Here is a 27,931-nt window from a genome sequence, read left to right as displayed (position 1 = left end):
TGTGCCTTACCACAGATTCCAGGAGGATCTGCTGCATGACCTTCCCAGCACAGAGGTGAGGCTGACAGGTTGGTAGTTCCCTGGGTCATTCTTTCTACCATTCTTAAAAATGGCTGTGTCACTGCCTTTTTCCAGTCAACTGGGACTTCACCTGACTGCCACGACATTTCAAGTATCTTTGAGAGTGGAGTGGCTTGGCGACTAAACCAGCCGATTGCTTCAGGACTCTGGGACGCATTTCACTGGGACTCATAGACCCATAGGATGTTCATGTTTCTCAGGTGACTGCAAACACACATATTTGTAAGCAAAATCTCTTTTTCTGTTTTCAGATTGGAAAAACGGCGCAAATTCTCATGAAAAAGAAAGGAGCATGCAGCCTTCTGTAAGTTAATGAGTCCTAGGATATTTTTCATAGTTCTTAGTAGATATGGAGAGAGAATGAAGGCCACAATGCTTTTGACAATCTGCCTTTTGAACAAGTTTAAATATGTGTTCAGAGGTACAACAAAATGCTTGGAGAGGCAGGAGAGCAAGGGAAGGTCTCTGATTCATGTTGCTGTTTTAGCTTATTAAACTGCAGCGTGTTTACATGGTCGCTTGTCAAATGTAGGAATAGCATGACTATCTCAGCTGATAGTGGCATCTGGGAAAATGTGTTGAAATACAAAATAAACAAATAAGAAGAGCAAAAGGATGTTTTTTTTATGCTGCTGTGGAAATTTCTTGATATTTTGTGGAAGACATTAGCAGCAGAATATATTTTTAAATTAGATGAAAAAAAAAAGCATAAGGCTGGTGATTGGATACCACCTTTAGTAACAGGTTTTATGTTGTCCATAAGTGACACACAATTTTGGCGGGAGTGATGCTTCCACATAACCAGGAAAGTGATCTCTGCTTCTTACTACAGCAACGCTGATGCTGCAGAGGCCACAACGAAGGCTTGTGCTTTTATTACCATTTCCTCACATGCCTACATTACATGTTTAGGAGTCACATTACAAAATCAAAGTTTACACATGATACTGTGCAGGGCAGGTTGAAACAGTATGATTGCTGACATGCTGTTGCAGTTTGGACCATTTTACTGCAAGCAGAGTCTTCTCAGCATTCTGGAAGTGTGCATTGTGGCACCTCAGGAGCAGAAAAAAAGAGGCTGAAATCACTGCAATGAAGTGAGCACTTATTTATCCTAAGAAGAAGCACATTGTGGAACCTGCAAATCCTTATACAGCATTTAAAAAAAAAAAAAAAAAAAGTAATAGCAAAGCTATCTGCTGTTGACTGTCCTCTGAATTTAATGATAATTGGATTAAAATGTGGTAATACTTTGCTAATAGGATAGCAGGAGAAATGTGTGTCATGTACAGGGTATGTGGATCAGGATAGATCTGAAATTAGCACCGGCAACCAGTAACCTTTTACAGTTTTGGCACTGAAAGAAAACCTGTCAGGGGCTTCTATTTCCAGAAGTCTAATCTGAAGCCATATCTTCCAAAAGTGAAGTACAAAACAGCAGTGACGTGTCTCAGTTACCCAAGGTGGTCAGAAATTGTGAGGAAAAGTGCAGGACCTCAGTGGCCTGCAGCAGAGAACTGCTCATTTCCTTAAGCAGAAGGAGCAGCCTTCACAATTTAGGAAGCCCTGCTATAGCTGAGGAGAAGTGGTTCTCTTGGTCGTCTAGACAAATCCTTGCCTAATCTGTGTGCTGAGACAAGCTAAACTGAGTGGATAGAAAAGATTTACCAGGTGTTTGTTTTCACCTTGCCAGCTGTAAAGAAAGTAATGCACAGTGCACAGCCAGGCTCCCATTCAACACAGGACTTCCTAAAGCAGATATCTGCAACTCAGCATGGACTAACATTCTCTGCTGCAGAGTAGTATATGTCTGCCTACATCTGGGCTATGCAGTGCTTTCAGTGTAAGATGCTTATGTGAGCAACTGTACTATTACTGAGGAGGGCGGGAGAAAAGGGACATGAGCTCCAGTGAGCACATCTGATCATTTTTTGCAAGCAATCTTCATAAGTTTATCATAAGAGTGCTGGAGCAGTGGTAATAACAAAAAACTGATTTTGGCATGAAGTGCCGACTAAATGAGAGAAGATTCTGCTTTTGATAGCTCCCTTCCATCCTGAGATCTCCAACTTAGCCCATCAGACAGTTATTCATTAACATCATGCTAGAGTAAATATCTTTATTTAGTAAAACATAAAAAGGCATTAGGCAATCCCTGCTCTATGTCAACACTGTAGACATACCATCGGGGTAGACTTCTGGCTGAAGTTCTGTGAATTTTTTTAAAACAGACAGCAGGACAGAAACATGCAGCGACTCAGATTCAAGAGCCGTATTTCATCACGTTCAAGGCAGACGTTATCAAACAGGATCATTTGTCTTGGCAGTCCTTCAAGGGGTACCTTCTGCCTGTGCTCAAATCAGGTTACTTGCACAGAGAACTCCTACTTTATTTTGGAGTGGCTTCAGGATTTGTAGTAAAACAGGGAAAAAAGGCAGCAATTACATTTTAACTAGTGTTTAAGTTTCTTTCTGCTGTATTAAACTCACTTAACCCATGTTTGGTTTTAGCCACCTGCATGGTAGTAAATTCATTGAGGTTGATCAAGATAGACCCAGTGCTCTGGGTTTTGAGTGCAGCTTTTTCATAGAATAACTAACTAACTAAACTGGAATTATTTCATCTTTGGGCTGTAAGAGGGTTTGTGCCACTGCTCACTAGGAATTTTTCAATTGAGTTTTAACAAATCAGCAAACTTTTGAAATAATTTTTTTCTTCTTTTAGTCCTTAAATTAGCAATGCAGGGGTTGTTCCTGTAGACATCTACCCCTTCATGGGGATGGATCTGTCCTGGAAGCCTGTGGTCTGTCTGGGTGCAGGTTTCTGGGCAGGGTGATCAAGTGGAAGGACAGTGTTGGGTATAATACAGGTGTCACCTTCTATATTCTTCAAGAGGAATAATGTGCTGAAGGGAAAAGAAAAAAATTTATTATTGTCATGAAAGACACTTCAACTCAGCTCTAAGATTCTGCTGATACAATCAAAAGTGCTTGGTGTGTTTAGCCAGTTAATTTTCCTTCATTTTAGAATTATATGGCATGTATTTCATAGAATCAGAATGGTTTGGGTCGAAAGGGACCTTTGAGATCATCTCGTTCCAAACCCCCTGCTGTAGGCAGGGACACCTCCCACAATACCAGATTGCTCACAGCCCCATCCAGCCTGGCCATGAATGCTTCCAGGGAGGGGAAGAGGTGACTCTGTAAATCTTTCCCTCACCTTCCTTTCCAGTCTTCCTTCCTTGGCAGTAATTTTCTGAACCATATAACTTTGTTACTAGGGGAAGGTTATTTATTCTAAACATGTTCTCTTTGTGTTGGAAGGGATTTGGCCTGGCTGTGACTATCCTTGGTGTGCCACGTGGCTGCCGCTGCCCCGGTGTGTCACAGGAGATGCTGAGGAGCTGCAGTGCCCTCAGTCCTTAAAACTACCAGACTCAAAGGGAGGAATAGATGGAATATTCATCTTTTTGAAAAACTTGGGCATGCGTATTCCTGAGCACTATCACGTGAGTGGCTTCTGCCAGCATGCTCTAGCTGGGGAAAAAAAGGCCGCACAGACCTTTAGCAGCTTATCTTTGTACGATCTACAAAACAAATATTTGAGCTGAAGTAGGTTTCTCGAGGGACTCTGATCATGTGCAGCACGCTGCATGCTCTGACTGCTGTCCCAGTGACACAGTGAGCAAAAAGAATATGTTGTTCAGGTGTACGTGCCTTTGTGTTCTGGGCTGAACACATTCTGAATGTTTTGGTAACCTGCCCATGATAAATGGTCATCCTCTGTAGTCAGAAGGGGTGAGATTTCATGCATATTCTCCATAAATTTACAAGTATTACTGAAGTTTGGCAACCCTGTTATGGTTATACTTGATGAGATTAAATATTTTCTTCATTCTTAAAAAGTTCTTAGAGCCACAACCTAGATGTTGCATCAGCTGAGATCTTTTCCCTGTGAAGAGACGTACTGCAGGGCACCCCAGGGAGAAATATGGGATGCACTGGGCTCTTTTGTGATGCATTTTCATTTTCAAATGTGTGTTCATGTCTTAAAAGGCAGGTCTATGGAGCTATTATGTCAGCTGGTCCTTCTCACTGTGACAATGCTATTTAAATATGTTTTTTGTTGTTTTGTTTTTGTTGGGGTTTTTTTGTTTGTTTGTTTGTTTTTTCAGTTTTCTGAGGCCAAAATTATATAAAAACCTAGAAGGTACACCAAGGTACTTCAATTGACCAGATGATAGGCTTCATTCAGCAATATAAACCAAAGACCATTTGTTAAAAGAAACCTAACTTAAAAATATTGCAGCTGAGACTAGAGGCTTTCCTGAATTAGCTCCTACTTCAGTGACATGGTGCTGTTTAGAATATAATCTAATTTCATTTTAAAATTGTTGTTAATGGAGAATTGGCTCTAGCAGATTGTCCCAACAATTCAGATCTTGCTACACAGATAAGGTTATGGTCCTCCTGTTCTCATATTTATGATGTCCATGTGGGCACTGACAGGCTGCAGTCACTGTACCGTGGGATCACAGACAGATGGGGACAGTGGGACCTCACCCAAGTCCTGTGCTCAAAGCAGGGTCACCCCAAGCAGGTTGCCCAGGGCTGTGTCCAGGCTGGGTTTGAATGTCTCCAGGGGTGGAGACTCCAAAATTCTCAGGGCCACTGTTTGATTACTGTATGGTGGAAAAACGTATGTCTCGGATTTTATATATATATATATTTTTAATATTTAAAGGGAATTTTATGTGTTCCAGGATTTGCCCTTTGCTTCTTGTCCTGTCAGTGTCCTGCCACCGCAGAGAGGAGTGTGGCTCATTCTCTTTTGCTCCCCCTGACCACCACCAGGTATCTTTAAACATTCATTTTCATCACTCCTTATGGTCCCATATTATTTATAGAACTCATTTCTTCCCTCTTAAGTGGTTACAAGCTGTCTGCTTCCATTTTGGAAAGCATAATTCCATTTGCAAATATGCATTACATTAATCATTCATCTTGCCAGTTCATATAGGTTAATTCGTAGCAGTAGATTGGACACTTCATCAGTTCTCAGCATTCATTGTGAATTTTCTTAGTAACTTTAGATCACTTGTTTATGTGGAAGACCATAGTGAATTCACTCTTGCTCTGAAGGCAGTAATCCCACACAGTATAACAAGGGAAAACATAGGGGTTGGAAGAGGTAGACGGGAAGGGGTACTGTTTGAATGTCTTAATTGTGTCAGATTTGGAAGTTCATAGCAATTTGCAGCTGATCACTATTCTTATTTTTTACTTCTCTCTCTAACAGAGGCAAGAGTAGATTTTACTTGCAAGATCTGGCAAATGGTTGGTTACTACTTATTAATAGAACTTCCTTATTCATATAAGAGATTAAGATAGAAACAAATTAACAGTCTACCCACAGTTGCACTTTGCAGTTCATAATGTAGTACATGAACAGGAACAATTTATTCTATAGACTTGTTCAGGTTCCGTAGCTCTGTAGATCACGAATAGTCAGGCCAGTGACTCAAAGCAATCCTGCTAAAAGATAGAAGCTGTAGCTGTGGCTCACAAAAGCCCACTAAAGTCATGACCAAAGTATGAATCACTGAAGTGACTCTTCATCCATGTACTGCACCTTCCTGACTGATTTTCTATCAGGCCCTTTAAAGGGCCTCCTATCCCAGGAGAAGTTAGGTATCTCTCATCTACACTGCGAGCTGCTAATATGCAACCATAGGTCGTTGAACTCCACCTGAACCTTATTTATTTTTACTTCTGCAGAGATGACATGAGTTATCCTTCTGACACTGGATCTGAGTAAGTAGATGCACTCCATGTGATCAAATTACTTCTATTGCAGGAGGCAGATGTAGACTTCAGCACTTCCTCAGCATATATCACTCTGTACCTATATATATCACTGCATGGCATGGATAATATCCTTGCAAAGGCCATCATAGTCATGTAAGGAATGGATCATATCACTTGAGAATAAGTGCTTAGAGGTGAATTACCTTCAGAGAGTAGAGAGCCCACACGGATTCACGGTTGAGCAAAGCTTGCAAGTATTACCTGAAAAAACTGTATGAGTTGTATGTGGACTTTTATACATGAATTGCAGCATATGGGGTCCAAAAAAGCCAAATATTTTGATTCAGACATAAACAGAAGGGAGACTTTACAGACAGGAATCTCATTCAGACACAGGTAATGTGCTGATACTGATTCCAGCCATCCTGTGTGCCTGACTGAGTTTGACTGCAGTTCTAAAGATTCAGGGGTTGGCTTCCTTGGTGCTTCCTTTGTGCCAAGGAGGATCCATTGGTAACTTGAAGCCTGCTCACTGGGGTTTTGAGGCATGCTGTCTGATACTGCAGTTCTGTAGTTGGTGCCTTGTCTTGTGCTTTTATTTCCCAGTAGAATTTGATGGAAAGGAATGGGGCTACTCTTTTTTTCCTGTCCAAAAAGCAGCAGTGTACGGCTTGTTTTTGTGGTGGCAACTGTATTATGAGTATATGAGGGAACTGAAACTTTCTTGGTAGTCATACAACGTGCTGCAACTGTACTCATTTAGCCAGCTGTCAGGGAAGACCTTATTATCTGCTGTAATGTACTTCAATTAGTAGCATATCTCAGCAAAAGAAGTGTTCTTTAGAGTACAGGGCTGGTTCTCATGAATTAAGGGGCAGCTCTTGTTGCTGTGTTTTAACCAGGCATACAAGAAATAACATAAATTTTTCTTTGCAGTAATTACTGGAAGGATGGCAGCTCAGAAGGTGACAACAGGGAGGACATTTCAGAGAGTTTTTATGGCTCTGGCCTGGAAGAGGGGCAGCAAACTCATGGTGTATTCACCATCACTGAACAAAGTCCCAGTGTTGTTAGGGGGTGCTCAGTATCTGCAACTTATCTCAATGATTTGTTTCCTCAAAGCCTGCACGACCACTGAGACAGTCAGTTGCTCTATGTAACATCTTTGGTGACTAAGGAACAGGGATAAAATGAAAGAAGAGCAGAAAGAAAATGCACTGTACCCAGAGTAGTAGTAACTGAATATGACTGAATGCAAGGAAACAGCAAGAATTGATCTCCAGAATACATAAGGGTCTTATTCAGGCCTGAATGATTTATTTGCCATTTGTACCATTTCCCTGAGTAGCTACTAGCTTTTTGTTTCATAATTGCTTTTGCAATGTCACAGGAGGGAGATTTCAGTCCTGCTCTCAGTGCTGGCCATGGTCAGCTCAGTAACAGCTGCTTCTTAGTTGTGCTTTCTCTGTAGTTGCACAATTTTCTGCTGCGGTTCATAAGAGATTTGCTGATATTTGTCCCACCTTAAGTAAATAATCTGAACCAGTCCATGTACAAAAAATAAATCCAGAAATCTCCATGTCTTCTGGCAGCTTTGAGACTCGATTCATTTAGTTCTGCTGCGGGCTGCAGAAAAATAAATTGATCTCTGAAAGAAGGCAAAATTGAGCTTTATTTATTTGGTCAAGGTTCAACTTCACCTGCAGCACAATGCAGCCCTTCTCTCCAGGGCTGACTAATATCCACTTAATAATAAGCAGCCTCACAGAGAGCTGTGCAGCAGCACAGTGACACCAGCAATTCTTGGCAGGGTCAACTACTAAGTAAAGAGAAACATATGAAATGCAGTTTGTGGTAAAAGAAGCTGCAAGAAATCAGAGGGAGAAAAGCAGAAGTTTAATATAGTCAGAAACACATGGAAACTGTATGGCAACCCAAATATCCAGCAAGTTAGCAAAGGGTGTACCAAATTAGCTGTGTACATAAAGCCTCTGCCAGAGGAGGAAGAGCAGAATGCAGTGTTCTTTCTGGTCAGATTCAGTCTGGAATGGTATTGCAGCAGCACACGGACAAAGAAATTTGGGCGAGATCCAGTGGCTGCAAAGAGAATACTGAGTGATGACCAGGAATTCATTTTATCACTGAGGTTTAAGAGGCTCGGCAACATTCTCTGTGCAGTTTGTAATTGCCGTCTGCAGAAAATGGCACAAAGTGAATCTCGGGAACCTGAAGCATGTGGGATTCATTTGGCTTTGATAAAACGGTAACTGATAGCAGACCAGAATCTGGACGGCTGCAGGGTCTTTTATTTATAGTCTAATCATTTGATTTACAGTGTTTGAACTGTAATTAAAGACACACCTTTTACACAACTCCAGCAAAACACACAACTCATTTATCAGTCATTTTGTTAATGGCAATTAGGCTCATAGCTTTTCCAAACATCCTGGAACAAACTTTCTTCAGAAATAATGAGCAGTATACTGAGAAACAGACCTGTGAAACACAGCTGTGCATGTCACCAGTAACGTTTCAAGTGAGCTAAGATCTGCAGTCACTTTCATTACTAATATGACGAGACTAAGAATTAAAATGCCAAAAGTAATTTACTTTTGGGGGGAAAAAAATCCACCAGGCAGAAAGACAAGAAAAGATTTGCCAGGCTAATTTTAGCAATCCTGGATTACTTATTAAGAGATAGGCACTCTGGGCATGGCTGAGCAAAGCATTTTCTATGGCAGCTCTGTGAAGCCCTCACCCTCTCCCATCCAGTCAATGGTTACGGCCACTTCTAGGCAAATTTCAGTTTTTGGGCTGTAGAAACTACAGTGCTTATGTTTGTTACCTGGACGTGCCCTACCCAACATGGCTTAATATACGTAATTTTAAATAATTACAGGGTGCTTTATGAATGTATAGTTAATAAACTGAGAATAAAGAAGGGTGTGTTTCCCATATAGTGAAACTGATGTGCTTACAGACTGCTTACACATAGGCGATGTGATTAAGCAGGGGGGACAGGTGACATTTCTGTGTAATTTTACCACACAAGCACTGAACCGAGTAGTTTGCAAGTGCTGCACACATACAGCAGTAATTCTGTATTTCTGTTTTGACATATTCGTGTGTACGTGTAATCACATCCATAAGGGCATACAAGCTATTGCTGAGTATCTGGAGCATGTTCTTGCCAAGGCATTTAAAAACAGACTAGAAAGAAAAACAAACTATAGTGCTTTTATACATTCTGACATGAGCACCTACTAAGTACGGACAATTTCAGGCAGCTTACCATTCTCTGTACAGTGCAGTCTCCTGTCACAAAATTCAGAAAGATTCAAAAACAATGGCATTTTGAAGCAGAGGGAAATGCAAAATGAACTCAGTATCCTTCAGAGAAAACACATGCCCCTCTTTTCCCTGTTAGAGATCTGCTAGAGTTCCTTTTGCCTTACACACACTTGGTGTGTATGGTGCATACCACTAGAAGCAAAGAGCCTATATCAAGGTGTTGTTTGTTAGAGTACATGCAGTAGATGTATGACATGGAAACTTTAATTCCAAGTAAAATGAAGTTCCTGCTTTGTTTTATACCTGCAGTGTTGATTCAAGAACCTTCAACTGGCAGAACAGAAGATGTTATCCCCTTTCACAGCTCTACATTATGCCCAGGAAAAAGTGCCAACAAGTTCAGCTGCAGAAGCACCAGCCTTGCCAGTGGTAAGCAAGTCTAGTCCTAAGTGATGTTATGATCTGTCTCAGGAAAGCTCTGTTTTAAAAACTCTAGAATGATGAATTGTAAGATTTAAAATTGAAAACAAACAAACCAAGTCCCAGACAGTTCTAGAGCTGATCACTGAACTTAAAGAGTGCTCTGTGCAAGAAAACTGTTTACACCTAAGTGCATTATTTAGTTATTTGTCTGTGTTTTCAGAGACAGCTATGCCATAACAGATGCTCTTTAACTATAATACGTCCTGTGGAAATCTATTGTTTCTCCAAATGTTTTGGAACACTTGCCATATTCATGGTGATGTCTTCCCACTGCAACTGAATGCAAATAGGCAATGTTCAAGAAGCAGATTCAGTATTAAATAAGAACATTTTGCCTTTTGTTTATTAGCCAGCATTGTAGCACTGTTTCAATGGGTTTCAATGTTGCATCTTTTTCCCTTTTAAATAACAAACCTGAATATTTATCACTGAAGCTCTTGGGAGCTATGTTAAATAATTGTGCAGTTTATATAAATCACTTTTAGCATTAGCATTCTAGTGTTACAATAAGTATTTATACCAGATAGAACATAAAAAGTACCTTAGACACTAGTTTCACTTTATATAAACACATCTTAACTTAGAAAATATTAATTTGATAGACTGAGACAGCCCTAAGCAATAAATACATGTTTGAGAGAACTGCTGTACAGTCTCCCATAATCAAGCTCACAGCTTGGTTATGCATGTGTGTACAGCACACAGCATTTGTTCCTAAATAAATCTGCTTGTAAGTTCCCCCAAACACCAGTATTATTTATCTAACATCTCCTGTCCTGCAGTAGAAGATGCGAATCAGGTTGACTGAAAATCTTGTTAATGAGAATTTACTTTCCATGTAATGTTAAGATGGCAGAACATCTTATACACTTGCATTACTCTTTTTTTTTTTTTTTTTTTTTTGATGGGGGAGGAAATTCCTGATATTTGAAGCAATTTCACAGAGAATTACAAGGCTCAGTGGGAGGAGTAGCAGCTGAGGGCTCTGGATACCCAAATACCAATACTGCATCTAGTTTTATTGACACAGGTTTTGGGAAAGGGCTGCTCTTTTAGAAGGACTTTCACATTTTTTTTGATAAGGGCAGTGACTGATCTACAGTAAGACTGGTATTTTCTTCCTGATATTCTGATATCCAAATTAAGCTGAATTGACCTTGGTCGTGTTCTGTGCCTCTGTATAATAATAGTTTAACAACAGTCTTAGCAAATTTACTTAGTTAGCCCAGATAAACCCAAACTCCTGAGAAAGCATTGGGTTTGTTGGTTCGCTGAATCTGTGTTTTTATCAGAATGTTTATTTTGGTACTTTTCCCATCTGCTAGCCTGCTCCTAATAGTTTTTAACTTCATTGCTCATTTGCTACTGCTCTGCACATAAATCAATGATGGCACTGTATTCTTGAGACTGTGACTTTTCTAAATATATCTGGTCTATATGGGATAAATTCAAGCCAGTACTGCAACCTGTTCACCCCTTCCCTCCGCCTACAAGTGGGACGTGACAATAATGAATTCTTAAGGGAACTACCCAGAGAAATGTTTCTCAAGAAACAAGTCATACCAACGCAATTCACTGAATGCTGCTGTCTCACAGGATATTTCTCAAATTTCCAGAGAGTAAATGTTTCTAGTAGAGTAGCATTCACAGGAGTTCATTCCCTTAATAAAAGCAAGAAAGCAGAACACCAAAGTGGTACATCTGGGATTCATTGAACTTGGAGATTGGAGATTTGTGTAGTGATGTTAGGGATGCTCAGGGTGTTTTTTCAGAAGAGGAGCATAGAGGAGAACCAGAGCTCACACACTGTCTATGGTGGATTCCAAAATTCTGCCTTCCCACAGAAATTTACTAATGACTTCTATGTGTTACAGTCTCCTGCAAAAAAGGTCTGTGACTTTCACTGACAACTTATTCCCAGACTCAGTCTGCTCAACTGACAGCTTTTTCATCTGAGCTGAGCAACACTAACTTGTGATGATGAGATAGTTACCTAGGGTGGGTAGTCTGTATGCAGCTGGGCTTGATATGGTGAAGAAAGATGGCAGCCTAGTCCATTTAGTGCAGGTTTTGCTCTCTGAGGTCTTCCAGGTAGCACTATCCCAAGGCAGATGGTTTGCAGGTAGAAATCAAGTCACCTGTTAGCCAAACGAAAGGATGCCTGCCAGCACTAGGAATGGGATTGTGAGGTTGAGCTCTGACATGGGATATGTGGAGTCCCGTCTCCTCATGGATGTGAAGCTGAGGACAGAGTGTTTCTAATGCAGCTCCAGCAAGGAAACCTCCCACTGAGCTCAGCTCCTGGGCTGGAGGTAGGCAAGGTGTCTGACACCTCTGATAATTCATCTCAGCTCTTAAACTGTGTTGGTGGTGTTTTTGGGTCAGGTTTGTTGAAAACTCTTCTCAGCAATTCTGAGAGCACAAAGGGCAGGCTGCAAGGCCTCAAGCCCATCGTTTTGACAAGATTTACAGCTAGAAATGTATTTGCCTTCTGACTTTGCAAACTGTAGTTGCTCTTCTTGCTCTTCATATCTCTACTTTCAAACCCACAACCTGACCCCACATATTTTGGATGCTCGTGTTTTTTGTGCTATAAAGGGACCTGGCAAAAGGCCTGCACCCCACTTCCTTCTCTATTTGTGAACTCTGGGCAGCCTTGCATAGCAACGGTGCATAATACTTTCAGCTGATGTGCTCTACTGTGTAAGCCCAGCCTGAGTAAGGCTGGGGTTCTGGCTGAGTTAGGAAAGGTCTAGAGGACAGGCTAGAAGGTCCAAAACATCCCCAGAGTGCTTTATGCACCAACTTCAGAGCAGCCTACTCTGCTGCTCAAAGCAGTTTCTCACCTATCTGAGTTCTTATACCGGGGACAAATCTGGAAGGCACAGTGCTGATATAGTCTATGCCTATCTCTCTTCAGCCCCCCTGAAAACTGCTGGGAAGCTCTGCAGGGTACAGACAGAGATATTTCTTCCTCATAATCTCCAGTTCTTGTAAGCTTGGTGCTCAATTATCCAGCATAAGAATAAGGGGAGGGGATAACATAGAGAAAGTAAAATAATCATAATAAAAAACACTTCCATTAGTCTATAAGAAGATTCTGAGTGTGTTCACCTTTGATATCAGATCCCTATAGAGAAGAGGAAGAGCTTCATGAAAGTAGGTAGAGCTGTCTGAGGTGAGCATAAAACATTTTCTATTGTGAGCTCTATAATATAGGCATTAGAGCTGGGTGAGCTTATATACCTTTTAGATTATGCCCCATTTTTAAATTAGAAAGCAAACACCATTCACTGAAAATGAAGCTGGGACATTGCTTCATAATGAAGTGTAGGGCTCCTGTGGGATCCTCCTGGAAATTTCATAGGTGTGTCCTTATGGTACTACTCAGGGAAGTGAGTTTGTGAATAAGTATTTTGCTACATCAGTATCACCACAATCAGGATAATATATGGCTACGTTTTGCTTCTTATTAGAGAAACTGCTTTTGTAGTATCTTGACTATATTTATAACAAGGTATTTGACTTGAATAAGTGTTAAGCTGTCGATTCTATTTCTGGTCACTGTTAAATAGTCGCTGAAATTATACATACTTGAACAAAACATCTTTTTACATTGAACAACTATTTAAGATCTCTGTACTGTTTAAGAACTGTTTAAGGAAATCATCTGTTTGCATTTCAGAGAGCAATTTTGCCATTTTCTCCATGGAAATCAGTATCCTCTGAGTACATACAAGTTATCTATGAATCACCTCTATCTCTTTAGCTGCTACCTCAAGTGTTATCTGAGGTATACAGTAATCTTATTATCAATTCACATTTTGAAAATGAAGAGGTCCAACCACAGGTCAAATGACAGATCTCTTGTTGAGATCTATTGGGAGCTTCACTGCACTGAGGTCCAGCTCCAGAAACGAGTTTTAGTATCAAAATCTCTCTGCTCCTAATTTATGTAGCTGCTGCTTAGTTCTGCAGGCAGGTGTAATCTACAGCAGCTGCAGCTTCATTGTTAATACTTACCAATTGTTTAAAATTATGGGACTATATGGGTCCAGAAGTACAACAGTTGGGAAAAACTCCAGCAACCATGTACCTACTTCAAACTCATTTCTGTTCCAGTTGAATGGAGGAATACATTAGCCTGGGATTGCTTCAGGAATTACTTCTGCATGTTACCCAGTGACAATTTAATATAGAAATATATGTGCTTATAGGATGAGGCCAGTCAGGTGAATACTTAAAACAAAAGCATAGAGGCATTTGGCAGTGTTGCATTGAGTGATTTTTTTTTAAAGTTAAATTAAGTAAAGTGCTAAATAAGTTATTGAGAGGAGCAAAACATGACACATTTTCACGCTGGATAACTTGAACAGTTTCCATAACCATGTAGAATTTACAGAGACAGATTTGAAATGCCTTTAACAAAGCATGAGCTGACTCTCTTTTGAATTTAGGAAAAAGCTGTTTGACTGAGACGCAGATATAAGCTCAGGAGGCATCAGATCTGCTGTCCCATTCGACTTCCTCAGCACAGTTACTGCAGGTATTGTGCTCCTTTTTTTCCCTGTTCAGCATTCAGATGGTCTCTTCAGTTTACACTAAAAATCCAACACTTCCTTTTTCACAGGCCTTTACAAAACTGTCAGCATTAAAGAAGGTATTTGCACAATGTATCATCTTTAAACTAAGTAAACAAATAATAAATTGCAATTCTGCAGAATTAGAACATCCATAAAAAATGCTGTCCTTATTAGCTGCTGTGAGTGTTGTTCAGGGTGTTACATCAAACATATTTAGGAGATAAGGAAAGATTATCCACTTGGCCTTATAAAGCAGTGAGAGGACAGTATGTCATTGCTGTAAAATGCTTGATAGGCAAAAGGTGTTGAGCATCTCATTCTTTAAACAGACAACAAACTGGAATGGGATTCCTGGTTTCATGCTGGCCCTTAACTGATTTGCCCATACAAAATATTGCACAATCAGTAGGCTTTGTTGTGGAAGGTGGGCCAGGTGAGGCATGGGCAGAGCAGGTCAGTGTACCCATGTACAGCAGAACAGCCTCCCTGTGCACACAGTAGTGTTCTGCCCTCAGCCTCATAAATAGCTACCCACCTCCATACCAGTTTAAAAAGAAATTAAAAGCAGTTAAATCTTGGAATAACAGTCTTTGACTTTGGTTTACATTGCTAATTACTGTAATTTATAACAAACATCAACTAAACCAACCACACAATTAGCTATGCTGGTTCCTTTTACAATACTGGTATCCAGTGCAGTTTTGCTCTTGTTTTAATAGATGTGGCAGCTTTAACCCCACGGTGGACTCGCTTTATACGTTCAGTCTGTTTTGTTCAGATGGCAGATTTTAACTGCAGTTAGACTGACTTCAGCACGGCATGACTCTGATACCTTCTTGGCCATCTGCCTCTGTCTCCTGAGCAAGTAATAAGCCAGAAACACATGAGAACTGGCAGTGATTAGAAATGCAGAACAACTGGAGAATGAGGTTTAATTGCTAGTATCTCAGTGTGCCAGGATAATACTATGAGCACTGACTCATCAGAATAAACTGATTTTTTATTTCAGTGCTGTGTTTTTTGAGAACTGAGAGAAGAATGGTTGACAGGATAGGCAAATGTGAAATTGCTCACAGCATTTAGGCATCAACTTTGCCATTTTTTAGTGTTTTGATTTGCAGTCTGTAAGTATTAAGGGGTAGCATATTTCAGGCTACTACAGAAAGCCTTTAGGGACAGCTCTATTACACTATGGCCTCTGATTGTGCAGCCTGGAGCTGATGACTAAGGTGTGATGACTGCCGGTATGATATTGCTAATGAAGTGTTTTGCTGAATCACCTTCAACTCCATCCCTAGCATCTTTCCAACAGATGGAGTATAATTACTGCTGACTCACAGCAGCACATACAGCCTATGCATTTCAGGCAGGATGTAAGGTGAGAACAGCTCTGCTGCAAGTTTGAGAATTCAGGAAGTGTAAGGGAAATATCGTGCAGTGCTCAAGAATGGAAGCAAGAAAGGTGGCAGAACTGCTATGGTGAATGTCACTGGGTACCATTTTTTCCACTTGGAGGAATTCAGTGACAAACCCTTGTTTCACACACACTTTCATGTCATCTACCATTGTGTCGGACTGCTTGTCTGCTGCCATCTGTCACATGGCAACAACATGTAAAGGAATAGTGTCAGAAAGGTTCACTTCTACTGCCATACCACCAGCATCCACCTCTGACATTGTAGGCCAACATGATAAAATAGGTAGCATTAATTTCAGAGCAGCCTCTGTATTTGGACACATCTGAAGTAAGGTAGGCAATCCAGCTGGTTAGTTCAGGCATGAAAATCAAAAGTGGGTCCTCCTGCTCCAGAAGCAGTCTCTGTACTGAAAACATATTTGCTAATTATGTTTGAAATATTCACCTGGCCTGCAAAAATGTGAGGATGGGTGAAATGGTTTAGGTTGGCCAAACAGTTGTTTTAGATCAGCCAAACCTTCACGTCTCCACCTTCTACTCCATTTCTTGCTAAATTAAATTTAAATCTGATTTGTAGCTCTGGCATTTGCTGAATGAAAGGAGTAAAAACTCTGTGAAAATAGGGAGGGATAAAAATACATGTATTTCTCAGTTATGTTTCCAAATCAGTAAAATTAGCCGGAGGCTTTCAGCACTCATCTCCCCGTCACTGGTCCATCTGTCAAATGTAGGAGTAAAATAGCTGTTTAAGAGGAAGCAGATGCTGTCAGCACAACTATTTCAGTATGTCGTTAGAGCAGAGGAACATTTCCTTTAGCAGACGGGGCTTCAGTACAGCCCTCACTGACCCAGCCATCCCCTAACTCTTGTCTGGTGCTTGGCAGCCAGCGTGGGAAGCGAGGAACTCATGGCAAGTGTTAAGGTCCGGATGGTGGAAGACATCCAGGGACTCCAGTCCACATTCTTTTTCCCTGTTGTACAGCTTGTCACTTAGAGAGGCAGTCACACACAAACCCAATTTACTGAAGGATGGAGACAATTTGAACTGTTATGTGGAAGGAAACCCATGCTGTCCAGGGAAACCATGTGGGCTTATAGTGTTGAAAAGGAATGCCCTTTGGAGAACAACAGCTTAGGGAAGATGCTTGAACAGAATGGCTGGAGTCCCTCCTGCAGGGCTGGCAGTGGTTCAAGAGGAACCACCCTGCGGTGGGCTCTCCAGGAGTGTCAGACCAAGCCTTCTGTGTAGTCCCAGAACAGGCAGACTTACAGCAGTATCAACGATGAGCTGCAGGAGGCTGTGATTTGAAAAAATAATTGAAAAGAATATGTTGCAAACAACTGTGCAAAGGAGCACAGATACACAAAATGCTGCAGAGGATCCCTTGCTGTCATGCACAAACCTGTGACTCAGAGGAGGAAAAGCAAGAAACAGCTCTGACAAAAACTGAAACCATCAATGAAATACAGCCATTGCTGTCTCAAAATTATTTCAAACCTGAGGCAAATGCCCTTGTGGTACCTAAACCATGGGTTCTGTGCCTGTGAACTACACTGCTCTATTTACCAAGGGAGCACTATGAAAATAAAGGTAAAATATTAGGAATTCATTCTGGTTTTCAGTCTCGCAGGACAGGTGGTAGCCCTGCTGTCTGAGCAGAGCTCCAAAAGTGGGATGGGAGAGCATTTCTGAAAGTACAGCTTTGCCTGGAGGGTTTAAAAAACACTCGGTAAAAAAAGAGGAAATTGAAAACCGGTAGAATGGTGTCTGGAAAGTATCCATCAGCCATTCAGAAAGTGACAGCAGGAGCTGTTAATGATGTTGCTTTAGGAGCAGAGAAAATGCACTTCCCATTCTCAGTAGTTTTTTAGAATCTTAGCTTTGTGCTTCAGAATGATCCAGTGAATACCTGTTATTTTACTTTCTTTTGTCAAACTGTTTTGACTGCTAAGGAGTGCAGTTAACCATCAATCTATAATCCAGTCCTTTTTTTTTGGCCAAAAGGACTACAGATAAAAGTACTTTCCCCTTTTCTCTTGAAATGCTCCAGTAGGTTTCTGTGCCAGATAAAACAAGGCAATGAGATTTTTTCATTGTAGCTGGTAGTTCTAGCTGCAACTTGACCAAATTAGGCTCTTTGGTCAAGCTGGATGTGGAACTTGGAATGGAGGCTCTGTTCCCATGCATGGTGCCCCATTGCTCACTTCTCTGACAGAATGTGATCTGTAGGTACATAGGAACACCTCACACCTGCACTGACTCTTGCATTCTCTAACAAGATCTGTGCTGCTCTCAGTGCTGTCCCAGGGATTTCCTACAAGCTCTTGCCCATTAACATCCAAGCTGCCATGAGTGGGAAGTGAATATCACTCTGCCAGTCTCTTGTCTTCTGCAAGCAAAGGTACATATTAAGCATTTTTTTTAGAGGATGGGTTTTTATTTACCTTGTTTGTTTTCTACAAGCAAGGGCAGCAAGTGCTCCTGGGACATCTCTAAGATATCCATCAATCAAAATCAGCATTTTCTCTGCTGATTTCTCCACTGGTGCCTTGGACTTACAGTTTCAATGGTCCCAGTGCAGCTAGAGTGCTGAGATAAGGGCCTATGAAACCTCCCTGTTATTTTTCTCAGCAGAGGAGAGGTTTGATTTGGAGGCCTATAAATGCCATACAGTTATTCAGCAGATAATTACCATGTGTGCCATACAATCAGCATTTGTTACTCCTGTTTTCTCAGCTGCTGCTAATGCAGCACTCAGCACTAACCCATCATTCCCAGGCTGACAGAAGGCCCACAGAAGACTAACTTCAACAGTAACACCTATCCCTTATGCATCATTTTCACCTACTGGTGGCAGTGGTTTTTTTTGGCTCTTGTTCTGAAGACCTACGGGGAGTCCTAATTTCTGTCAGCTTAATTTCTGGGTCTCCTTTCCACCAGCAGATGGTTCCTCTGTGGTGGGATTACACATCTGCCCTACTATCCTTCCGGAGGGAGATGATGACAGACCTCTGAAAGTGACACAGTCCAGCAATTTGGATGCTCACAGTCCTCCAGAAGACAACACCAGGTAAGAAAGGCTATAGCCTGAAACTTAAGGGCTAGAGAAAATGGCTTGGAAGTTAGTGGTTCCTGACTTTCCTATGCAGAGCAAAACATAAATGGTTTTACTACTGTGGTTCAGAGGTAGTAGCTAGAGTCAGGGAGATCGTGTGCTGGTCTTGATTATGCATCTTTGAGGGCAAAAGGATGCTGGAATTCTTTCAAGGGAACAATGAAATTGGGCAGAATATTTGACAAGCTTTTGTGTCTCTCACCTTTGCTATGCTAGATGGAGTGTTTGAAGGGTATTGATATTCAGTATCTGATTGTCACCTGAACGCAGAATTACCTTTAGTTGTAACCACTGAACTCTGCAGCTCCTGCCTGTTCTTGCGGTGTGTGTCCTCAACAAATGGGAGGGATGGATCAATCAGTGGCTATGGCTGTTCAGAGCAGTGGTGGGCTGAGCCGCTCTCCCAAGATCAGTGGGTTCATTTCAGAGGTCAGAGCAAAGTCAAAGAGGTCTGTGTAATGTATCTTGACTTGACCTGACCCAACTGTAATGAGGTATGTAATTAGTTGAGGAATAGAGCTGTTTTTTTGTTTGTTTCGGTTTTGCTGTTTTTGTATTTCTACATAAATATTTGTTTTCTAACTGTAAAGTAGCTGGATGCTTTCAGAGCCTGTCTCCTGGTTATACATTGAATTAGTTCCAGGCACATTAGCCTGCTCTTCTGAGGCCAAGGAAACTGTAGGGAGATTGAGAGTGGGAAGGCAGGAGATAAAAGGATCTTGCAAAGAAAAAACTTTAAAACTAACATTTAAAAATGAAACGCCTTTACCCTTGAACTTTCCTTTATTCTGGTTGATGACACTTGCTGTGCGTTATAAATTCTCCCTCTATTTTAAAAGACATTTTCTCAAAGGAGGATCAGTAAGACATGTTATTTAAAAAAAAAAAAAAGCAGCTATTTGCTCTTGACATTGCTGTGTCCTGGCATTGACCTCATGGTTAACTATAGCTGTAACTGGGGGAAGAGGAGCTTGCCTATGGCAACAGGTGTGTGGTGTGTAGCAGGAGAGGGGAATTGCCGTGTAGGTTCTATTCCCACTGAGAATGTAGAAGTACCACTGTCGTGTTCCAGTGCAAGGTGCAAAATGCTTCAGGGCTGACAGCATCTGAAACGCTACAGTGGCCTGAACCATGAAGAGAAAGCAAAAGCATTTCTCCAGTAACCTTTTTGAAGTAATTGATTTAGTTTCTCAAAGGGTTTTACTCATCCTCATTTATTGATTTTTTTATAGTATAGTAAACTGTAGACCAACTTTTTCTGTTACAGACTTCTACTTTCTGGTGTTTATTTAAGTACTGGTTACTTTCTCCTGAATCAGCTCTGGTTCCTGACTAACCTCTTGTAACCGTAACCTTCCTGTTAGAAAGCCCTATCCTGAGCCTCATATGTTCCACTGTGATCAAAGTAAGCTGAGGATTTAATGCACGTGCAAGTAGATTACACTGCTTTCAGTGCTTAGCATATTGCAAAGTTGGACCCCAGTGCTGCACTCCTGCTTTGCCTCAGCATAATTAACCATGGTATTTTACACATTACTCATTGGGCCACTTGCAGCAAACATTGCATAAATAGAAGTCAGTTTACCTATTTGGCATGAACTTTCTCCCGAAAGCAAACAATGCCATTCTTGGCACAGAAAACATGAAGGCTTACCATTTTGGTGACTGATCCAGAAGGGAGATGAGCAGAGAGACTGGAGAGTTAGAAACAGTCTGTAACACAGGGAAGAGGTGCACAAAAAGATGAATGTTTTTAATGGAGATGATGACATCCTTAAATAAAATGCCCAGTCAACTGTATCACTGATTCAATCTGCCCAGCTGTCATAGGCTTCAGGGATGGTCTGTCAAGCGCTGCAGAAGTGATGTATGTTCCCAAGCCTTACTGCGCAGGATTTGTGAAGTCAGTTGAGCAATGAATAGATGGGTTCCAGGCAGCACTATATTTTCACTGCTGAAACTGAGGACCACGCAGCCAGACTTTCACCAGAGCTAACTGACAGTGATATTTCTGCCTTAAGGAAGGTCCAAAGGTCAGGCAGGTTCCTATCCAAATGTGGATTATAAAATGAAATACTCAATTTTTTCATGAAATGAAACTTATTCTAGAGAAGGGAAGTGGGGAGAGGAAAGAAAACTGTTACTCATTCTCAAGAACTTACAGGCTACTGCAAAAAGACAGCAGTAGTTTCCTCTTCTTGTCTATGTAGAATACAAGTAATCAGGAGCTCAATTTTAATTAGGCTATGGCCTTAGGAGCCTCTTTTAAGATAAGAAAAGAATAATTAGAAAGATGTGAAGCCTCCATCATTGGAGGGCTGTAAGAGCAGATTAAGCAAATACCAGTCAGGGAATGGCTACAGTACAGCTGATTCTTGAAATAGGAGGAGAGAAATCTCAAGAGAAGATTGAGGGCAGCCTTACCTCATTTTTATTTTGGCCTCACTGAAACCTTTTGCTCTTTACTATGTTTCATTTAAAGTTTATAACTGTCTGAAAGAGATATCAATTTATGCTTTTTATATATATAATTACCTTAAAATTTACCATATAGTCATTAATTTACCAAATACACCATATAAATCACGGTACATATTTAGGTATAATTAAAGAAGATAACATTCATTAATTGCCTGTGTAAATTCTAATTATGTTCTCAGGAAATGTTGAGACGCAGCAAAAGCACTGCCTGTCCACTGGGCAAATATGATCTCGCAAGGCATCTTTGCACAGAAGTTGTTTTAAAGCTAAACCTTGTTTAAAAGAAACGGTTTTCTGGTATTTTAAGGTGATTTATGTCTCAGTCAAGAGAAGAACAAGTAAGCATTTTGAGTTGTGACGGCTGGTCACAAAACTGGCTGGAGGACAAGAAGTGCTGCTTTTCCTCATAGCAGAAGGCTTCTGCTCTACCCAGTGGCTTTGCTTTTGTTTGGCTTGAGTGAAGTCCCACATTGAGACAGAGGAGCCTTGGAGCCATTTGTTACAAATCTCTCATTAGTTCACTTTTTATCCAAGAGCAGGGTGGTGCAGTATGTGTCATGGCCCAAGAGCTCCAGCACAGAAAGGCGAGTTATTTATGAAGCACTATTTTGTTTTAGTAGAGCTTAAGGCTGGTAGATGGACAGAGTTCTGCATCCACTGCAGGCTTTGTAATGTGGAAACCCTATGCTCACTCCCCCATTCAGAAACTTGCTGTTAAAGCTGTCTCTTGTCTTTTTGGAACTGCTTTTTCATAATTAAAACCAGCTCTCTTGCTGACTTTGTATGAATTGAACTAGATTGCATCTTGTCACTGAATATTCTTAATGAGTTAGGAAATCCCATGTATCTGGTGTATGACCAGTGCTGGCTGGGCTGTTCCTGCTCTGTGCTGGTCTGAATTGGCACCTAGCAGAAGCAGGGATGTGTCAGACTCCTTTGTAGACTTAGGGCACTGGAGTTATTTACTGCTTTCTCCACCATAAATAATTAAAAGTGTGGGTCCACAGAACAGTGTAACAGGTGAAAGACTGGCTCAAAGACAGACACTTTTCTCCAGTGAGCTGTTTGGTACCAATGGCAGTTGAGCTGGCTCCTAGGCATAAGGAGAAACAAAACCTCCCCCTCCCCTGAATAGCAGCAATGGCTTTAGAGACAGCATAATAAGCTAAGTACCAAGTAAAAGTGAGCCAGAATACATTAAGTACTATTGTCTAGGTGCAGCCAGGCATGCATCATGTATGCTATAGTTCAGCAGAAAATTGGCCACCGGACTGGGACAGAAGTACCCCTGAAAAAGCAAAAGCCATAGAAGAATGTGTCAAACCAAAATATGGGTGAGACAGAGGGGGGTTTTGTTTGTTTTTTTAAGTGACAACTTGTGAGGCTAATACTTAATAACCTCCAATTTAGTGAAGAGCTTGGATTTCATCTTCAGGATAACATCAGAAGTGCTGAGATACCATACCATATTCAGCTTTAGCAATAGCTGGTGGCACAGAGCAAACCAGCTATGCCTCATGCTCCTGTTGGAGTTGCAGTTGTTTAAAGAAGGAATGGAATGAGCAGATTGAGTTGACTCAATAAGAACCAGATGTATTAAAATACAATTTATTCTTAAAATAGCTAGTTGACACTTAACAGCATGGGTTACACAGAAAAAAAAAAAAGTGCAATTAGTGGAAGAAACTTACTTAATCTTAGCATTTATCTTCTCATTGCATTACAAGTAGCTTCAGATTCAGGCTATTATACAAGTCATGTATTTTGATGTTAACATCACTTCTGTACAGTTAGAAGGTATGCCAATATTTACACCTGCTGAATATGTGCTGGACAATTTCCCACAAGTCTTACACAAAACACAGACCATGCTTACAGTTTGACAGCTCAGGAAGCTAAATTACAAGCATATGATATAAAATATACACTAGTTTAAAAAACAAACAAAACAAACTTCTAAAATGAGGTACAATGAAACTGAGCAGTTTCTGTTTATGTGCAAGCCTATATTCATTCTAGAAAAAACTAGCAGCAATTCTGCTTTTTAAAAGAAGTTGCTTTCACCAACTGCAGCTAATTCACTGTCTTCAATATGAAGGACCTTTCCTATATTATACACTTTTCAAAAGTTATCTCTGACTCTGCAATAGGGAGCAGGATACTTAACCATTAGGTGCTGTAAGACTAGATCAGGCAATGAGTGAAATCACCTAATGCTGCCACAGACTAAGACATTTACAGACCACTCAGTGTAGTCTATACACTAACCTTGGCTTCAGCCTTTACTTTTGGCATGTACAGTGACTGTTTTTTTAAAGGCACATTTTTCTTTTAACATTAGAAGGTAACCATCAGCCTGACAAGCGAGTAGAATGATGAAGGCAGAATTCGAGGTTAGATTTGATCTTAATGCAAGATATCCATTTTTCCCGAGGCCAGTGAGGTCAGAGATGCCTTCCCAAAGTCACTTCCACCACTCACTTTGCATTATTTTCTGTATTCTTTTTAATTTCATAAACTTTTCCTTTATTTAGAAAGCCAGCTTTGAAGACAACATCAACACACTGTCTATCTCCAAGTTAGGCAGCACATCTTACCTCTTCCCCTTCTCCTACTTTTCCATTATCCTCTCCAAATTTCCTAACCTTTATTGAAACCACAAATCTTAGCCATGCAGTCTTACCTGCTACTGCTACAAGCACATAGGTCACTGCAAGCTTTAGTCCTGAGAGCACTGCCTCAGCTCTGCTGCGCTAACAGGCACAAAATGGACTTTGATGTTCTGCTCCTGTGACAGTTCTGTGCACACACACTCACACACAGTTGCTACAGCTTGCTAAAACACTGTCACCTTCCACAGTCTCCTGCCTAATGACTCAGCAGAAAGCACACAGCATATACTTAAGATACAGGCATGCTATTTCTAGTAGGTGGTATACACACGGGTTTTATCTCGTTTGTCTTTCTTTCCAAGGATAAGTTTTGGCTAAGAACTTCAAGAACATAATATGGCTTAACGAGACTGCTGAGTTTGGAGTTGTAAAGGCAGCCACACCTGCCGGGTGGTTTTGTTATATAGTTCTGTGAACCAGAAAGCTAACACTGGTTTGCTGCCAAGTGGAATAATATTTCCAAGCTAGTGTCTATCACCAATATGGTGATGAATTTTCAATCCCACCTGAGCTCTGCCACTGGGGGAAGAGGCCACTGGACAGCCTTGGGCTGCCGAGCTGATCGGGCTCTCTCTCTTGCCCTTTCCTTGGAGCTGGAACATCAAAACAGTCCTTTGTGGCAGATGGTATCCGAACACCGTCAGATTTCCACTCTGCATGGAGAATCTTGTAGTTCTGCCCCTCATTATTGTCCCAGAAGGTACGCTCACCACTTTGGTAGGAAATGCAGAACTCAATTTTCTCTTGAGAAGGAATGGCAGGAGGCAAGTCAATAGTAAATGAGAAGGTATCATTTTCAGAATCACCATAAACATTGTTCATGTACACACACTCAATGTCCGTGTAAGTCTTCCATGTATCAAAGGTGATTCGAACCTGAACCTTCTTCTCAAAGCTCACATTTTTTACTTTCACAGTGCCTGACAACACCTTCTCTTGTAGGCTGCAGTTCTCCAGGCAGACCAAGTTCCTCTGCAGGCGGTTCCTGAAGTCCAGGTAGTCAGCTGAGGGACGAGGGAAATCCAGAATCAAGTTTTTCTCCTCGTGAAGCTTCAGGTTAGATGTTATGTTTTCGAGACTTATAAGATCAAACTGGAGATCCCAGCCAGGGTGCTCCTGGAACTCTGAGAAGGTGTGTATTGCCGTCAGGGAGAGCCCCTTTGAGTCTGCAAATACAACTCGCTTCTTGGCTCGGGCTGCTGAGTGGTTCCAGTCACTCTTCTGTGCCTCAGAATCACGTTTCACATGGAGACAGGGTCTGAGAGGTTTGAATTTGTTCACAAAGTTATTTCTCTGGCAGCCCTCAAGGGGGCTGAGGAAGCTCTTCAGTGGAGGTGAATGAGCTAAGCAGATTCTCATGGCCACATCCACAGGCATGATGGAATTTGGCAAGGGTCTCGGATCTAAGATCTGAATCATTCTGAAAGGAGCAGAAAGACAGCATATTATTATTTGATACATTGGGGAAAAGCTTGTTAAGAATGCATATGTGCTTCATCTGCTGTCTTAATTATTCACAACCTGCTCTTTGCACAGCTTTAAATAATGCAGCCTAAATTAATATTGACAGTTCAAGAGAGGAAAAAGAATGAATATACTGTCATTTCTTTACAATTCTACAATCTTTCAATACGAATGTAATTTGCTTTTTCCAAACCTCTGAAACATGGATTTTAGAAACAGCTAATTAAGCACATCTTCCTGAAAGCGCACAAAAGAACATCCTAATATACCAGTACAAACAGATCCACCTGCAGTGAAAGTGCTCATCCACTTCAATTTCTTTCAGTGACTGTGAGCCTAGTCTTAAAAATCTAACAGGGTGGATCAGCTGCTGCACCCGAGCAGACAGCACTAGAGTAATCAAGTTACCTGTCCCAGCTTGGCTTTGGTTAAATCAGTTTTGAGCAATTAACCCAGGTCTAGTTAAAAAAGCTGGTTTGCATTGTGAGCATTGCTGAGTAAGTGGGGGAAAGAATAAAGGAGCTGAAGGAGAATTGTCTTCATCTTGTGTTTTGAGTAACGTATTAAAAACAGTCCTTATATCCCCCAAAGTCCATGCCTAATGCAAGCATTTCATAAGAATGCTACAGCTTTCTTTGTTTAGATTTGTTCCTAAACCTGACTCTCAGACAATGAAAACCACGATTATTTTACAAAATGCTCTCAGAAATATGATTGGGGTTTTGGATGGTCCTACAAGGAGCCCACAGTTGGACTCTGTGGTCCTTGCAGTTCACTTCCAACTTGATGTACTCTGTAATTCTATGACTCTGAAACCACAGTCGGTTAGCAGTATTTGCAGAAGGGGCTCCTACTGCAGTGCATCTCTTCTGGTAAAGATCTAATCCTTGCTGGAAATATGGATTTCTGTTGAGTCATGGGAAGAAAGAGCACTTGCTTTGTCACTTAAATAAATGGCATTCTTCTTCCCAGTGTTCTCACTGGTATTCCAGAGCACTGCCAAAAAAGCAGAATCTGCACTGACCTCTTCGTTCTTCTTGCTTTTTTCCCCCCATTTCTTAAGCTATGGCAGCATTTACCATAATAGGTAGTGGAGTACCGGCATCAAATTTATCAAGTTTTATTTGGCTTTTAGCAGCATCAGTATTGTATTCTCTCTAGTTTCCATGAGGAGCTCCATAGGCTGCTGCTCATAACGTTATACAACATTAAAAACAAAACAAAAATAAAGGGCTACGCTGCTAGGAGAGGCAAAAATCTACCAGCAAAAGATGATGGAGTTGAGCAGCATTCACAAAGCACTATGCAAGCGCTAAACGCTTCTACAAGCCTGATAAAAATCAAAGTAGCGCAGTGCAAAAGTACATTCCCCCAAAGGATGAAGATCGATTTTATTCCCCCCTCCCCTTTACTTACTTCCTTCTGCGGAGCTGGAAGCGCACGCTAGAACCGAACCGAACCGAACCGAACCGAACCGACCCGAGGGAGAGCAGCCGCAGCGCGGGCAGCGGAGCCAGCAGCGCTCACCTGCGGCCGATGGCGAGCAGTGCGGGGCGGTTACTCCGCAGCCCCCTCGCTCCGCTCCCTTTATGCTCCGGGCTCGGTCCTGCCCCGGGGCGCGGCGCGGCGGGGCTGTGCGTGCCGGGGGGCCGCGTTGGGGGGGGGGGAGGCCGCTGTTTCTCCACGTGGTCACGGCTGTGGGGCGGGCGGTGCCGAGTGCCGCCCCCTGGGGCTTCGGTGGTTGTTATTGTTCGCGCGGTGCGATGCTCGGCGCGTGGTGCTGCCGTGCCGTTGCTTCCTGCTGCATCCAGGGCTCTCCTCTCCCCATGCCCCCCCCCCCCCCCCACACACATCCCGCAGAGTCGTTTCTAAAACTGCTGTGCTTTAAATAACTTGGATATTCTTGCCCCTGAGAGCCCGAGCTTAGCATGCTGTGTTGGCTGTACGCGGTCGACGGTGCCGGCTGCTTGTCTCACAGCGGTCTTTGCAATGGGGAGCTCTCCTTTGTCCCGATCAGATTTGACTAAAAAGAGCTGGGTACTTGTGTTGCCAGGGCCTGAAGTCTGTCATCCTGGGCTATACCTGGCCTTAACTGAACTGACAAAACTGGAGGTTTCTTTTGCATGGTACTATTGGCTGTTCAGCTCCACACACAGCAGTGTGAGGGTGCTGGAGGTCCTGCTGTACTTCCCACGTTGTAGCTGTTAGCTATTTCTAGAGCAAAGGGGCAGAAAGCAGTAGCACGCGGTCTCTGCAGTGTGACGACAGTCACACCATCACTGCCTGCCCCCACAACTGTGTGAGCCTGGTGTGGCTGCATGGTTTCACTGTCACCTTCCTGCCCACTCTCTCCCAAGGGCAGCCCTGCACTCATGATACCGAGTATGTGAGCTATTCTGAGCTTTTATCAGTAGATGAGTTCTGTGCACAATGCATGACAGGAAGCACTATGCTCTACATGGAACAAAAGGGACTTATGGTGAAGAAGAATAGAAGATAATAGGATTTCTCTGGCTCATCCAAATTGTTTTTCTT

The 27,931-nt window shown here is 41.8% G+C and overlaps 1 protein-coding gene and 2 long non-coding RNA genes across 5 annotated transcripts; 1 reads left to right on the top strand and 2 right to left on the bottom strand.

Annotated features, from left to right (window-relative positions):
* The first annotated feature begins 329 nt into the window (after positions 1-329).
* On the top strand, positions 330-14,751 carry LOC107315929 (uncharacterized). The gene is made up of 5 exons (XR_014948874.1): positions 330-385; positions 4,845-4,935; positions 5,860-5,895; positions 9,490-9,609; positions 14,121-14,751. It is a non-coding gene; the product is annotated as an uncharacterized LOC107315929 (long non-coding RNA).
* LOC116653587 (uncharacterized) lies at positions 2,187-20,768 on the bottom strand. Its single transcript, XR_004307691.2, has 2 exons — positions 20,434-20,768; positions 2,187-2,987 (listed from the first exon to the last, which is right to left on the bottom strand). It is a non-coding gene; the product is annotated as an uncharacterized LOC116653587 (long non-coding RNA).
* A 2,084-nt stretch (positions 20,769-22,852) lies between these two features.
* On the bottom strand, positions 22,853-27,084 carry PPP1R3C (protein phosphatase 1 regulatory subunit 3C). Of its 3 annotated transcripts, none has more exons than XM_015866892.3 (2): positions 26,813-27,084; positions 22,853-25,352 (listed from the first exon to the last, which is right to left on the bottom strand). In XM_015866892.3, the coding sequence occupies exon 2, from the start codon at positions 25,349-25,351 to the stop codon at positions 24,407-24,409; it is 945 nt and encodes a 314-aa protein (XP_015722378.1). In that variant the 5' UTR covers position 25,352; positions 26,813-27,084; the 3' UTR covers positions 22,853-24,406. The 3 variants fall into 3 exon arrangements, with proteins under 3 accessions (XP_015722378.1, XP_032301176.1, XP_032301175.1); XM_032445285.2 differs by having other exon boundaries at positions 26,924-27,031; XM_032445284.2 differs by lacking the exon at positions 26,813-27,084 and adding an exon at positions 25,995-26,231.
* Positions 27,085-27,931: the final 847 nt, after the last annotated feature.

The sequence above is a fragment of the Coturnix japonica genome, chromosome 8 (assembly GCF_054131305.1).
Source record: "Coturnix japonica strain WE chromosome 8, WE-NBRP24, whole genome shotgun sequence".
Classification (NCBI taxonomy): Eukaryota; Metazoa; Chordata; class Aves; order Galliformes; family Phasianidae; genus Coturnix; species Coturnix japonica.
Note: the sequence above shows the minus strand (reverse complement) of the source record. Positions and strands in the feature narration are given on the sequence as shown.

Coding starts and splice junctions, on each gene's coding strand:
- PPP1R3C (XM_015866892.3), bottom strand. CDS start 25,351: ATGATTCAGATCTTAGATCCGAGACCCTTGCCAAATTCCATCATGCCT.